General features: G+C 37.6%; 1 protein-coding gene across 1 annotated transcript in view; it reads right to left on the bottom strand.

The window, feature by feature from the left end:
• Positions 1–16734, bottom strand: part of SENP7 (SUMO1/sentrin specific peptidase 7) — a 142337-nt gene that overhangs the window by 65980 nt on the left and 59623 nt on the right. Inside the window, exons 5-6 of the mRNA XM_023508065.1 lie at positions 13455–13652; positions 1006–1200 (exon numbers count right to left, since the gene is read on the bottom strand). Of these exons, the coding sequence (XP_023363833.1) occupies positions 1006–1200; positions 13455–13652 (393 nt within the window). The remainder of the gene's footprint in view (positions 1–1005; positions 1201–13454; positions 13653–16734) is intronic.

The following is a 16734-nucleotide window of genomic DNA, read 5'->3' as shown; positions in this document are numbered from 1 at the left end:
AAAAAAAAAAAAAGAGTTTGAGATTACTGTGATCTATGATGCCACAGCACTCTACCCAAGGTAATAGAGTGAGACTCAGTCTCAAAAAAAAAAAAAACAAACAAAAAAACCCCCACAAAATAAATTTATTACAAATTAAAAAGGCAATTATTAATACATGTACTCTTTACTATGTAATTAGGTTTATAACAGAAATATAAACCAGAAGTTACCTTTGGATGGTTCCAGAAGAAAAAATAGGAAAGATAGGATAAATCTTTCACTTAGATTAAAAAACCCCTTATTTTATAGGCTGAAAACAAAAAATAATAAAGAAAAGCAAAAGCTTCAAGATTCTAAGGCAAATGAAACTTTAAAAGTCTAGTAGAATTTACTAATTGATCATCCCTTAGCTTTTTACTACATATTATTTTTTATTTCCAGTCCACACACAATGTATTCCTAGAACTTAAAACCAAGGCATCTTCAGATACGCATTTGTCTTATAGGCACAGTAAGCCACATTTGTGTGTAGTTCAGCTATCTCAAACCATTTTGGTAAGGAATGCATTCAGCTATTCATGCAACAAATATTTACTGAGCACTAAGTAGCAGGTATAGTTCTAGAATCTGAATACAAAATAGTAGATAAGACTGGATGGATGAACAGACAAATAGATGGATAAATAGGATGGAGAAGAAGAGAGAAACAGATGATGTCAGGGGAATGAACTTCAGTTACATACCAGGCAAATAAACTAGGAGACCGAAACATGTAACTCAATTTTCATTAAGTGTCTGCATCTATTTTCCCAAAATACAGAATGGTGACTGCTACTTTTGAAACTGATTATTAGCAAGAGACTGTTGGTTCCAACAGCCATTCCAGCAACAAGGCAAGAAAAAGCACAATGCTATCAGAGCACATTTACTTCACATTTAGCAGTAACCTATCTATGGGGAAAGAAGAGGGGACAGTACATGAAAATAAATATGATATGTGAGTAAAATTATCACTAAACATACCTTTCAGATAAAAAACAGCTCTTGTGAGGATTTAGATTTTGACAAGATTCTAGGCTGCGATCAGATGATGAAGAAAGTTGCTCTGACTGCAAGTTGTCTGTACCACTCAAACTTCCCTCAGTTACAGGTGGGGTCTTTATGTATTTTCTTCCTAACTCCGTTCCCAGGACATTCGTCAATATAACTCTGGGCATCCTGTCACACAGAACAACAAACAGTGTACTGTACTGAAGTTTTCAGTAAAAAAGAAAAAAATGTATTCCAGGAAGACAAACTTTCAAACATTGTCATCTTAGCACAAGTAAACTATTACACCTATACCACCCTAGAAATCAACATATAAATACTCAAAATTTTGGATAAATACAATGTATTTATTTTCACAAATTATAGTGTACATTAGGTTCCACTATGATGTCGTTAATTATACTCATGTTGCTTTTAAGGGCTTTGACATTTTAATCAACTTTTCTCAAAAAATGCTTTCTTTTTCTTTTTTAGTAGTTATTAAAGACACAACTTACTACAACCAATTCAAGAAATCTTTCTTTTTCTCATTCATCAAAAAGGTCCTTGATAATTACATATTTCTAACTGACAAATGACAAATGCCAACAAGGAAAACATCATTCACATGGCACCTATGGTAAGGACAGATTTCATAATTTAAACAGGACATACAATGATAATGTATATGCTAATGTGTAACAGTATCAAAGAGTCAATAAACCAAATGTTTAGGAAGGTAAAGTGTACTTTTAATGCTCCAAACCCTTTTAATTGGTGGAGTTTATATGTGTATCAAATGGGACTGTATAAGCCTGATATTATTCTTAAACAAAAGAAGATAGAGTAATCATTGTTTGGTTAATCAATTATTATTACACAACAACTGATACACTTTGCCATGCTACAGTAATGCACTGAATACTATTATTTGGTCCTGAATAGACTTGCCCACCTCAAATTATTATGATGTTTTGAGTTCTTATTACCATATTTTTAAAGTTTTCCTAACTCCTCTTTATTGGATACCCTCTTTAACTGCTATCAATATATCACTAGCAGTACTTTGCTGAACTTTGTGAAAAACAGATACACTTAGAAGGGGCCTGAATACAGACACACCTCACCTTATTGTACTTCACAGATACCGCATGTTTTACAAATTGAAAGTTTGTGGCAACTGTGAGTTAAGCAAATCTATCAGCACCATTTTTCCAAAAGAATGTGTTCACTTTGTGTCTCTGTGTCACATTTTAGTGATTCTCTCAATATTTCAAACTTTTCATTATCATTATATGCATTATAATGAACTGTGATCAGTGATCTTTGATGCTACCATATTTGTTTAGGGACACCAAGAACTGAGCTCATGTACAATGTTGACTTTCTGTATCTTGACTACTCTACCAACAGGCCCATCTCTTCCCCTCTCCTTGGGCCTTCTTAACGCCTGAGACACAGCAATATTGAAATTAGGCCACTTAATAACCCTACTATCATCTCTTAGTGTTCAAGTGAAAAGAAGAGCTACAAATCTCCCACTTTAAATCAAAAGTTAGGCATAATTAAACGTAGAGGAGAAGGCATGTGAAAAGATGAGATTGATAGCTAGGTTCTTGTAACAGTTAACCAAATTGTAAATGCAAAGGAAAAGTTCTTGAAGGAAATAAAGAGCCCTACTCCAGTGAGCACATGTATGGTAAGAAAGCAAAATAGTCTTATGGAAAAAGTTTTACTGGTCTGGATAGATGATCAAACCAGCCACAACATTCCCTTAAGCCAACACCTAATCCAGGGGTCCTCAAACTTTTTAAGCAGGAGGCCAGTTCACTGTCCCTCAGACCATTGGAAGACCAGACTGGGGGGCCCAGGATGAGTCAGCTGCTAAGCAGGACAGGCAGTGGTGGCAAAAACACCCAGCAGGCCAGATAAATGTCCTTAGGCGGGCTGCATGTGACCCGCTGCATGTCCCCGTAGTTTGAGGACACCTGGTGATCCAAAGTTAAGGCCTTAATTCTCTTAAAGTTTATAAAGCTTGAGAGGGGCTAGGTGCAATGGCTCATCCCTGTAATTCCAGCATTCTGGGAGGCCAAGGCGGGTGGATTGCCTGAACTCACAGGTTCAAGACCAGCCTGAGCAAGAGCAAGAGACCTCATCTCTAAAAATAGTCATTTCTAAAGATAGCCAGGCATTGTGGCGGGTACCTGTTGTATCAGCTACTCGGGAGGCTGAGGTAAGAGAACTTCTTGAGCCTAAGAGTTTGAAGTTGCTGTGAGCTATGACGCCAAAGCACTCTATCAACGGCAACAAAGTGAGTTACCTGAGGTTGGTTCATGAGGTTTGAGAAAACAAGGTGTCTTCAGAACATAAAAGTCCCAGTAAAGCAGCAAGTGCTGATGCAGAAGCAACAGCAAGCTACCCTCAAGATCTACATAACTTAATTATGAAGGTAGTGATACTACACAACAGATCTTCAGAGTAAACAAAATAGCCTCCTACTGGAAGAAGATGCTAATCAGGACTTTCATAGCTAGAGAAGTCAATGTCTAGCTTCAAAGGATAGGCTGATTCTCTTAACAGGGGCTAACAGAATTGGTGTCTTCAAGTTGAAGTCAATACTCATTAATCATTCTGAAAATCTTTGGGCCCTTCAGAATTATGAAAAATCTACTCTGTGTTCTATAAATGAAATAGCAAAGCCTGGTGTCAACACATACATCTGTTTACAGCATGGTTTACTAAATCTTGTTTTTCTTGTTTTTTTTTTTTTTCTTTTATTTTTGAGACAGGGTCTTGCTCTCTTGCCTGCCTCATTATAGCTCACTACAACCTCAAACTCTGGGCTAAAGTAATTCTCCTGCCTCAATCTCCTGAGTAGTTGGGCATATAGGAGCATATCATCTCATCCACCTAATTTTTCTATTTGTTGTAGAGATGGGGTCTTGTAGGGTTGCTCAGGCTAGTCTCAAGCTTCTGGCCTCATCAATTCTCCTGACTCTACCTCTAAACGTGCTATGATTACAGCCATAAGCCACAGAATCCAGTTGGTTTATTGAATCTTTAAAGCCTGCCTTTAAGAACAACTGCTCAGGAAAACAAAGAATCCTTTCAAAATATTACTGTACATTGAAAATGCATCTAATTACCTACAGTCTCTGATGAAGATATACAAGGACATTAATGTTGTTTTCAAGCCACTAAAATGACACCTATTCTGCTATCCTTGGATCAAGGAGCAATTTCAACTTTCAAATGTCATTATTTGAGAAGTACATTTCATAAAGCTACAGTTGCCATAGTGATTCCACTGACATGAACAAAGTAAATTCAAAACCTTCAGAAAGGATTAACCATTCTAGGTGCCATTAAGAATATTCACCTTGGGCCTGTGGCTCAGTGGGTAGGGCACCAGCCCCATATACCAAGGGTGGTGGGTTTGAACCCAGCCCTAGCCAAACTGCAACAAAAAATAGCCAGGTATTGTGGCAGGCACCTGTGGCAGGCAGCTGCTCGGGAGGCTGAGGCAAGAGAATAGCTTAAGCCTAGGAGTTGGAGGTTGCTGTTGAGCTGTGACGCCACAGTACTCTACCGAGGGCAATAAAGTGAGACTCTATCTCAAAAAAAAAAAAGAATATTGACCTTGACTCAAACTGGACAAAAAGTAATGCATGTAACTAAAATGTCTGTACCCCCATTACATTCTGAAAGAAAAAAAAAAGAAAAAACAAAAAAGAACATTCACGATTCCTGGATAGAGGTCAAAATATCAACATTGACAGGAGTTTGGAAGAAGTTAATTCCAACTCTCATGGATGACAACTTTGAGAGGTTCTAGACTGCAGTGGAAGAAGTAACTAGATGTGGTGGAAATAGCAAGAGAACAGAATTAGAAGTGAGTCTGAGGATGGAGCTAAATTGCTACAGTCTCATAATAAATTTGAACAGATGTGAGTTGCTTCTTATGGATGAGTAAAGAAAGTGGTTTCTTGAGACATAATCTATTCCTGGTGACGATGCTGTGACATTCTTGAAATGACCACAAAGGATTTAGAATTTTACATAAACATAGTTGATAAAGCAGTGGCAGAGTATAGGGGTCACCACCCTGTTTTCTTTCCTGCTGTACATTAGAAGAAGAGTTGTCCTAGGCCACACAATAAACACTCAAACGCTAACAAAAGCTGATGAGCAAAATAAAGTTCTGTGCATAATTCTTGTGCTATCCAACATGGCAGAAAAACAAAACAGTCCTCAAATAATCCACATGCAGCCCAGGGGCCACAGGTGGGCCATAGGTTGGATACCCTAGAAGAGACTTGACTCCAATTTTAAAAGTTCTACTGGGGGTAAAACGGTATCAAATAGCATTGCATGCTACAGAGAAATTTTTCTTTTTCTTTTTTTTCTTTTTTTTTTTTTTGAGACAGGGTCTTACTATGTCACCCTTGGTACAGTGCCCTGGCATCACAGCTCACAGCAAACTCAAACTCTTGGGTTCAAGCAATTCTCTTACCTCAGCCTCCCAAGTAGCTGGGACTACAGGTACTCACCACAATGCCAGATTTTTTGTTTGTCTGTTTGTAGTTGTCATTGCTGTTTGGCAGGCCTGGGCCGGGTTCAAACCTGCCAACCACGTGCATGTGGCTGGCACCCTAGCTGCTGAGCTATAGGCACTGAGCCTACAGAGAAATCTTTCATGAAAAGAAGATTCTGTCAATATGGCAAACATCACTGTTGTCTGATTTTATGAAACTGCCACAGCCACCCCAACCTTTGGTGAGCAGCCACCAACATGGAAGTAAGAACCTCCACAAGCAAAAAGGTTATAAATTGCTAAAGGCTCAGACGATTGTCAGCATCTTTTAATAATAATGTGGTTTTTAGATATAACGCTATCGAACACTTAATAGACTATACTATAGTGCAAACATAACATTAATATGCACTGGAAAATCAAAAATGTTGTGTGACTCATTTCATTACAATATTTGCCTTATTATGGTGAGCTGCAATATCTCCAAGGCGTGCCTATACTTTTTAGGGTGGATACGTGAAATTCACTGTATGTTGTTACATTTGTTGTATTATTAAAGATATTCTATTTTCACTACATAAAGGCACTATATTCTTTTCACTATGTTCCAGATAGCATAAAATTGCAGATCTTTGGAGAACTTTAAAATAAATTAGTCCTTTCATTATTTTAAACATGAAGAAACCAAAATTCAGAAAAATTAAATGGGCCAGGTGTAGTAGCTCACTCCTGTAATCCCAACATTTTGGGAGGCAAGAGGATCAAGAGTTCCAAGAGCTTGGAACTAAGGCCAGGAGTTCCAATAACAGTATAGTGAGACACCTTCTCTACAAAAAACATTAAAAATTAGCCAGAGTAGTAGAACACATAGTCCTAGCTATTCGGGAGGCTGAGTAGGATCATTTGAGCCCAGAAGTTCAAGGCTACAGTGAGATAATGATCAAGCCACTATACTCTAGCCTGAGCAACAGAGTGAGGCCCTCTCTCAAAAAAAAAAAAAAAAAAAAAAAAAGAAAGAAAGAAAATTAACACAGCACTTCCTAATGGAAGGACCTGGGCCTATTATCTTTTAGTGTTTTCTGTTTGTTTTATTCTATTATACTTTATCCTCAATACTTATTTGCCAGAGGATTCCAGATAACTGAGCTTTTTCATAGAGAATTCAGAAAACCCTTGAAAATATCTATTTCTAGAGTAATCACCATTTTATTTTATTTGAGACAAAGTCTCACTCTGTCACTGTGGGTAGTAGAATGCTGTGGTGCCAAAGCTCATAGCAACCTCAAATTCTTGGGCTCAAGCAAATCCTCTTGCCTCAGCCTCCCAAATAGCTGGGACTACAGGTGTCTGCCACCATGCCCAGCTAATTTTTTTTTTTTTGTATTTTTGGTAGAGACAGGGTCTCACTATTGCTCAGGCTGGTCTGGAAGTCCTGAACTCAAGCAATCCACCTGCCTTGGCTTCAAAGAGTACTAGGATTACAGGCATAAGCCACCTGGGCACCTAGCCCGATCACTATTTTAAAATAAGGCTGCAATTATTTTTTTTTTTTTTTTAGACAGAGTGTCACTTTATCACCCTCGGTAGAATGCTGTGACATCACAGCTCACAGCAACCTCCAGCTCTTGTGCTTAGGTGATTGTCTTGCCTCAGCCTCCCAAGTAGCTGGGACTACAGGGCTACAGGTGCCCGCTACAACGCCCAGCTATTTTATGTTGCAGTTTGGCCAGGACCGAGTTCGAACCCACCATCCTCGGTATGTGGGGCCGGCACCCTACTCACTGAGCCACAGGCACCACCCAGGGCTGCAATTATCAAGTAGTATATACAACCTAAAAATAAAGGCTAAGACTAAATTTAACTCACTGGGTTTATAAAAGAAGAAAGAAGGGAAAGGAAATCTGCCACCTAGTATACCTCTAATTATGAGTAAGGGAGGGCAGAGATACTTTTATCTCTCTTATCATATCAAAATAGAAGGAGTAAGTATTGTCTTCTTTGTACATTTGATGCCTGACAGAACCCGCCTTAAAAATGCTAGATCAGAAGTAGAAAAAGGAGCAAAGTAGGAGTTTCAAAATTTCTTTTATCTGACCTTACACTATGCATTGCTATGAAATAAATCATTAATGGAAAGTCAAGTGTGATTCTCAATACTAAAAGAGAAATACCTGGGTGGCGCCTGTGGCTCAAAGGAGTAGGGCACCGGCCCCATATACTGGAGGTGGCGGGTTCAAACCCAGCTCAGGCCAAAAACTGCAAAAAAAAATAAAAGAGAAATACATGGCTCCACGCCTATAGCTCAGTGTCTAGGATGCCAGCCACATACACCAGAGCTGGTGGGTTGGAATCCAGCCCAGGCCTGCTAAAACAACAATGATAACTACCACCAAAAAATAGCTGGTAGCTATTGGGTGTTGTGGTGGGCACCTATAGTCCCAGCTACTTGGGAGGCTGAGGCAAGAGAATTGCTTAAGCCCAAGAGTTTGAGGTTGCTGTGAGCTGTGACACCACGTCACTCTACCAAGGGCGACATAGTGAGACTCTGTCTCAGAAAAAAAAATAAAATAAAAATAAAGGAGAAATACAGAAATATTAGCAAAGAAGATTTCAGTCAAGTTAGAATCGTTTTTTTCCAAATAATTATAAAATCTTACTTTAAAGAGATGAGAGAATCTGATATACTAAATTCAGGAGTATCCAGCCTTTTTTCTTCTCTGTTACACATTAAAAAAAGAAGAGTAATCCTGAGCCACATGTTAAATACACAAACACTAACGAAAACTGATGCGCAAAAGAAAAGGTCCATGGATAATTTTCATGACATCTGCCACCACAGATAAGTATTGGTCTCATCTCTAAAAGGAGAAGAATAATATCTACCTGACATGAGGTTAAGACTAAATGAAATCCACAGTTGGACATCTCTGCAAGGTCCCCTATTATTACTGAATTCATAAATGTTTCTCATAATAAAAAAAAATTACAAATCTGTAGTATTTAAGTATAGAAAAATTTTGGAACATATTTGGAAACACATCAAAGAAATGTCCAGTGTTTCTGTCAACCAAAAAAATTCATGTGACTGATTTTATTGCAATATAAACATTTAGTATCTTTGTTTAAGTACCTGCCTACAATATTATTTATATATGTTTTAAAATGTTGTGTCACTTGAAAAACAAGCTGTTTCTCCAAAATAGAGGAGTTGAGGAGTCAACACATTAGTCTCACATAAAATGTTGAAAAGAACAATTTAACTGAAATAGCAGTGCAAATATCAAGAAGGAAAGGGAAAATTTCCAAGGGCTACAATTCTTCTCTGAATAATAAATGATCATCCTATTATTGCATGATTCCCTTTGGTGCTAGATTTTAAAAAAAGAAAAAGAAAAAAAAGGGAATGAAAAAAGAAGAAAATGAGACCTTCTAAGACAAACCGTTGAAAGTCTTTCCTAGACAAGAAAAATTTCAAAACTCGGGTGGCGCCTGTGGCTCAGTGAGTATGGCGCCAGCCCATATACCAAGGGTGGTGGGTTCAAACCCAGCCCCAGTCAAACTGCAACAAAAAAATTGCTGGGTATTATGGCAGGTGCCTGTAGTCCCAGCTGCTTGGGAGGCTGAGAAAGGAGAATTGCCTAAGCCCAGGAGCTGGAGGTTGCTGTGAGCTGTGATGCCACAGCACCCTACCAAGGGCAAGAAAGTGAGACTCTGTCTCTTAAAAAAAAAAAATATTCAAAACTCAACCATAAACAGCTTGAAGAGATTAAATCAAGCTGTGCTAGAACCTCCATCTCTGAAGCCTCAGAGCTGTGTGAGGTTCTCTGAGTCCATGAGAAGATTCAAGACACTATCTCAGCCTGTCTACCATAGTATAACTTTTAATGAAAAAATATTCTTTTACTATGTGAACAAATCCCACAGGAATATCTAAAAAATAAGTGGAAATTTTTGATTAATGCATTAGATGTAATATACAATATGTAGTAAAGTCCAACCCCTACCTTAACTTGAGAAAAATTAAAGTTCTGAAGTGTAAAAAGGAAGTAATTACGCATGATTTTGGGAACAACAGGTTTGGATTCTGATTGCATCACCTATTACTATATAACCTTGGGCAAGTTAATTTACCATAATTTCTACCTCTTAGTATTAGTCTCATCTCTAAAAGGAGAATAATAATATCTACCTAACATGAGGTTAAGACTAAATGAAATAATAGACAGAAAGTAGTTAGCACAATTCCTGACACATGGTAAGTACACAAAAAATGAAAATTCAGGTTGGGCTCGGTGGCTCATGCCTGTAATTCTAACACTTTGGGAGGCTGAGGCATGCGGATCACCTGAGTTCAGGTGTTCAAGATCAGCCAGAGCAAGAGGGAAACCCCATCTCTAAAAAACCTAGCCGGACATTGCAGTGGGCACCTATAGTCCCAGCTATAGGTGGGAGGGTGAGGCAAGAGGATCACTTAATCCCAGGAGTTGGAGGTTGCTGTAAGCTATGACACCATGACACTCTACTGAGGGCAACATAGTGAGACTCTGTATCAAAAAAAATTTTTTTTCATTCAATTTTGTTTTGGGTTTTTTTTTTTCTTTTTTGAGACAGAGTCTCACTATGTCGCTTTCAGTAAAGCGCTGTGGCATCACAGCTCGCAGCAACCTGAAACTCTTGGGCTTAAGCTATTCTCTTGCCCCAGCCTCCCAAGAAGCCAGGGCTACAGGCACCTGACACAATACCCAGTTATTTTTTGTTATAGTTCTCATTGTTTAGCTGGCCCAGACTATGTTCGATCCTGCCAACCTCGGTGTATGTGGCTGGTGCCATAACCACTGTGCTACAGGCACTGAGCCTTCAATTTTCATGTTATTGAAGTCTTACTCAAAGTTGTAAACTTCTCTTTCAAACAGTGCTTATCATGATTTATTATGTTCTGCAATCTTGATGAAAATAACATCTTATTAGAAAAGTATACATGTATAATTAACCTGGGCACAGTGGGCACATGCCTATAATCCTAACCACTCTCTAGATTATTGACAGAGGATTGCTTGAAGCCAAAAGTTTAAGGCTGCAGTGAGGCATGATCACACAACTGCATTCCAGCCTGGGAGATAGGGTGAGACCCCATTTCTACAAAATAAAATTAAATTAAAAGTGTATAACTGAATACTTAACAATGACTGTATTACACCTACCTCTTTGTTAACCTTAAAAATTTATGAAGTAATAATTAAATTCATGGCCAGGTATGCTGGCTCATGCCTGTAATCCTAGCACACTGAGAGGCCAAGGTGGGTAAATTGCTTGAGCACATGAGTTTAAGACCAGCCTAAGCAAGAGTAAGACCTCATCTGTTAAAAAAAAAAAAAAAAAAAACTAGCCAGACATTATGACAGCACCTGTAGTCCCAGCTACAGGGGAGGCTGAGGCAAGAGGATCACTTGAGCCCAGGGGTTTGGAGGTTGTTGTGAATCATGACTCTGCAGCACTCTACCAGGGCAACAAAGTTAGACTCTGTCTCAAAAAAAAAGAAAAATTAAATTCATAATACTTAAGCTGTCTTTTGGGGTATAGCTACATAAATGTGCACTGCCCTGGATAGCCCAGGGCTAGGAAGCACTTCAAAAAATTCTGTAATTTGACCAGGAATTAAAGTATAGCAAACTATATATTACATCTCTGACACTCTCTTAATCTGGAAGGAAGGACTAAAATTTGTCACTTGATAGATTGTGTCCAATTTTTTTCCTAAGTATATAAATAGTATTAGTAAGTAAAACAAAATAGAATTTGTTAACTTTATTTACTAATATTATAAAATCACATCTCAAAATATCATACATAGGCAGGCACACCTATAATCCCAGCACTCTGGGAGGCCAAGAAGGATGGATTGCTAGACCTCAGGATTTTGAGACCAGCCTGAATAAGAGTGAGACTCTGTTTCTACTAAAAATAGAAAAACTCGGCTTGGCCCCTGTAGCTCAGTGAGTAGGGCACCGGCTACATACACCGAGGCTGGCAGGTTCCAGCCAGGCCCAGGCCTGCTAAACAACAATGACAACTACAACCAAAAAATAGCCAGGTATTGTGGCAGGAGCCCGTAGTCCCAGCTATTCAGGAGGCTGAGGCAAGAGAATCTCTTGAGCCAAGAGTTTGAGGTTGCTAGGACCTGTGACTCCACAGTACTCTATCAAGGGTGACATAGTGAGACTCTGTCTCAAAAAAATAAATAAAAACAGAAAGACTAGCTGGGCATGGTGCAGGTGCCTATAGTCCTAGCTACTAAGAAGGCTGAGACAAAGAGGACTGCTTAAGCCCAAGAGTCTGAGGTTGCTGTGAGCTATGACATCATGGCACTCTACCCAGGGCTATATAATGAGACTGTGCTTCTAGAAAAAAAAAAAAAAAGGTCAGCTTAAGGAGGAAGTGGCCAATGTAGGGAGATGGTCAACTATAGAGATTCCACTAGAGTCTTCTGAGAGAATGGAACACTACACTGTTCTAACTGGAAAAAGGACAATGACAGGATTAAGAGACTGGAGACTAGCTTCTTTCCAAAAGAGTCGAGGATTAGTTTGTTTATACTATGTCTCTGTGAAGTCTTCTTTGAGTTAAATCTAATGAAAGACTTTTGAGCTTCCAGGGAGGTGGGGGAGGGGGGGACAAAAGAGTCAAAGATAATACAAGGGTCATTCCTTTCACTAACTAGCCCTGTTATTTAGATTTTCAGCACAGTAAGGGATTAGTTCACCTGCACTGAGAAAAAAACTGCCAGAATCCAGGAGTATAAGAGCAAGCTGCTTTATAAGTTACTGATGCTAAGTTGACTAACTCCAGGATATACAGCGTTTTAGTAAGTTAGATTTACACCAGGTATGATATAACAAGTAATGCCTTATTAAACTTAGATTTTGATGATTTAACCTTTTTAAAAGAAGTACCCTTTTTAAAAATGGAATGTGTAATATCCTATTCAAAATTCTGATGAGTTCTACTTTTGTTTAAAAATAACTATTGAAAGTTAGTGATTTTTATCTTATCTTGGCTTAGAACACTTGTATACTATCACTCAGATTACAGACCATATAACCAAAGTATCATCTAGCTAATGGTAAGTTATTCTAATTGAAAATGAAGTATCTTCCAAAAAATATAAATATTTCAGGGCTAAAACTATAAATGGAAATATAAAAAAGATATTGTTTCAAATCACAAATTCCTAGAGCTAATTCCTGCTTTTCAGCCCCAAATTTCACATATAATTCTTTCCAAAAATACAAGACAAAATTGGTCTTAAAATTAAACTGAATATTTACTACTAAAAACCCACAGGTAATAATTTAACATCATCTTTTCTTAAAAAAAATGCATCTGAAATATAAAAAAGCTTACAATGTTAAATGTGGTAAGGACCTAATTTAGAAATCTAGATTAGATAACATTTAAAAGGATGTTAAAGATGCAAAAAATATAATAAATGAGTAAATCCTTAAAAAATAAAGAGATGTTGAAAGCAAGAAATATCTACATACAAACATACATATATTCACACATATATATTTACACAACTATGTGTATATATGTATCTTCATTTTATAACATTAAAAAAATCTGCAAAAATGTATACTGAAATCAAATAATTAAAAGTGAATGAGTTAAATATACTAACAATACTTGTTTTCAAATATAATTCCATGTCAATCTGCTTAATGAAGTGTTGAGCCATTATCTGAGTTTATAAATTAAGACTGGCAGCTTTAAGACTTGCTTTAGAGTGGGGTGCACCACCTATATGCAGATCTTCTTTAAGATCATTTCCAACAATCTCATCTTTGAGAGTAGTGGATTTATATTATTTCAAATGTGGTAAGTTGAACAAAATCAATACTGAACAACATACCTTTCAGATAAATTAAGGCTTTGGTGAAGAAGTTCTAATTTTTGACATGTCTCTAGGCTGTCAACAGATGTCGAAGGCAATGAGTCTGATTGTACCTTGTTGGCATCACATAAATTAGCATCGTTTCTAGGTAGGGTCTTTCTGAATTTTCGTCCTAAATCCGTCCATAGGACATTCGTCAACATAACTTTGAGTTGCCTGTTACACACATAAATAATTAATACACAGGGTATCGGACACTGTATATAATATATGAATTCATAACAAACTGTAACAAATTAATTATCTCCAGGAATTCCAAATTTCAGTTCTTTAAGAAATTAGAGTAATAAATAGTCTAAGTTTTTAAAAATGCCTATTCTCAAATATACATTGAAAAGTACTATTTCACTTAAGTTGGAAATTCTGTCCAGCAAAGTCAAGTCTATTTCACATATGTTCAGAATTCTGTCAAGTATGCTCAACTGTCATCATGCATATGTACAGTTGGATTCCTGGCAACCCATTCATGGAAGGACAATGTGCTTGTGCAGATCTCATCACAGATGCAACCACTTTCTACACTAAAAACTACATTTTTGTTTTAGCATTCGCCAACTCAAGAAACTATTAGAACTAAAGATTCATGATTTACAGTCATCAGCCTACATAGTCTTGAGATACAGTTTAAAACATTTGCTTTTACTGCACCTATACCAACTTCAAAAGGAAGACATAAATGCAAGTACTTCCAGCTTTGTGTTCATCATGTCTTCCCCATCTGCTCATTTAGTACATCTTTCTTCCTTTTTTGTTTTTGTTGAGACAGAGTCTCATTTTGTTACTCTCAGTAGAGTGCCGTGGTATCATACATAGCTCATAGCAACCTCAAACTCTTGGGCTCAAGTGATTCTCTTGCCTCAGCCTCCCAAGTAGCTAGGACTACAAGCACCTGCCACAACGCCTATTTTTTAGAGACAGGGTCTCGCTCTGCCTCAGGCTGGACTTGAACTCCTGAGCTCAGGTGATCCACCCATCTCAGCCTCCCAGAGTGTAATTCCCAGAGTGGAATTACAGGCATGAGCCACCGCATCTGGCCTTATTCAGTACATCTTTGTGCTAATAATACTTTAAGAGCTATACTCAGTTCTAGAACCATGAAATACAGGTTTTTTTCAGGGAAGATTTTACTGACAATATAAATTTAAGCTGAAGTCTCAAAGAAGGATAAGCACTATCCAAAGAAAGCAAATGAAAATAAAGAAAAACCTTAAAAAGGGACAAAATGCAGGCCAGGCATGGTGGCTCAGGCCTGTAATCCCAGCACTCTGGGAGGATGAGGCAGGTGGATCACCTGAGCTCATGAGTTCGAGACCAGCCTGAAAGAGTGAGACCACATCTCTATAAATAGACAGGTATTGTGACAGGCACCTGTAGTCTCAGCTTCTTGGGAGGCTGAGGCAAGAGGATCACTTGAGCCCAAGAGTTTGAGATTGCGTTGAGCTATGATGCCAAGGCACTCTACTGAGGGCAACAGAGTGAAACTCTGAAAATGCTCTGATATGAGTTTTGTTCAAAAAAATTAAAGAACTCATCTGCCTCCCATGCTTAAAGTAAATAGAAAATATGTATAAAATAAGAATGGGTAGTTAGGTATTAAGGTTCTAGACTTTATGTCAACAATACAGGAAATCTACCAGTTTTAACAGAACAGTAAGATCATAGCTGCTTCTTTTTAAAAGATCATTTTGATATTTATGAAGAAAAAAATGAAAGTCCGAAGGATAATGGGAATTAAAAAATGAATTTAGAGAGGTAATGATGACTTTGCCAGAGGTAATTTAGTACACCACTGGGAGCAGAAACCCAAACACACTGGGATGAGTACATGGGAAAGGAGAATAATGATATGGCAAACACAGGCTTTGATAGGAAGAATTTATGTAAGTTTAAGTGTTATGAGAAGAGATCAAAGGAGTAAGAAAAGTAAAAAAATACCATATTAATACAGTAAGATTCCTAAGAAATGGCGTAATAAGAGCTAATATTTACTAAACATGTACTATATACCACCAGGCACCGTGCTAGGCATTTTACAATGATTTACTTCATTTAATCCTTACTACTCTATGAAGTACTAATATAATTCTTCTTCTTCTATAGTTGAGAGGACTGGGGTACAATAATTCATATGTGAGGCCACAGAAAAATCCAGAGTCAGTAGTGAAACTAGGATCCTAAACCATACACTCTCAATTCTATTGCTAGCACTCTTAACTTCTCCACTATGCTAGTTTATGAAAGGAGAAGAGGCACCCCCTTCCTTCCTTCCAGAAAGGAGAAAGAACCAAGAGCACATCTTCAAAGTGATAAGAAAGGTAAAGAATTTGAAAAGATAAAACTTTTCAAATAATCATTGTGGAGAGGAAGAACACAAGCTTTCTAGAGAAAGAGTAAGACCATCTTACAGTTAAGGAATCCCAGTGAGATTAGCAATCACAAATTTTAATGCCACAAATGTCCCGTTTTGTAATATTTTTTCCATCAGTGCCACACCAGATGTCAGCATGATGCAGATAATTGGGTTCACAGATGGTTATTAGTTATGAAGAAGAAAAGGCATCTTTACAATGGAGAGATCTAGCAAGCATCACCTTAGCACAGTGATTCTCAACCTTCCTAATGCCATGACCCTTTAATACAGTTCCTCATGTTGTGGTGACCCCCAATCATAAAATAATTATTTTCGTTGCTATGTCATAACTGTAATTTTGCTACTGTTATGAATCGTAATATAAATATCTCACACGCAGGACAGTGTTAGGCAACCCCTGTGAAAGGGTCATTTGACCCCCAAAGGGGTCACGACCCACAGGTTGAGAACCACTGTCTTAGCAAGTGATCAAGTACAGGACTGCCAAGAGTGGAACAACCAGAAATATGTATCCTGTGATACGTGCAATAAGAAGTACATGACATCAGGTATGATGTTCTCTGTCTAAAAATGTAACATGAATGTAATCATAAGGGCAAACCCAGAAAATAATAACAACACAGAATGTGACTGTTCAAAAGTCAATGTCATGATTAAAGAGAAAAGGCAGAGCAGGAGGAGCTGTCTTAGATTAAGAAACTAATGGGGCACAATAACCTAATAAAAAGCATGAACTTCAATTTGATCCTATTTAAAAAAAAAAAGACATTTTGGCATTTTGGGAACATTTAGGGAATTTTGATTATGGACTTTATAGTAGATAATGATACGAAATTACGGTTAACTTTCTTCTTCTTTTTTTTTTTT

The sequence above is a fragment of the Otolemur garnettii genome, unplaced genomic scaffold (assembly GCF_000181295.1).
Source record: "Otolemur garnettii isolate 467f Iridium unplaced genomic scaffold, OtoGar3 scaffold00220, whole genome shotgun sequence".
Lineage (NCBI taxonomy): Eukaryota > Metazoa > Chordata > Mammalia > Primates > Galagidae > Otolemur > Otolemur garnettii.
This window is presented reverse-complemented; position numbering and strand designations above follow the sequence as displayed.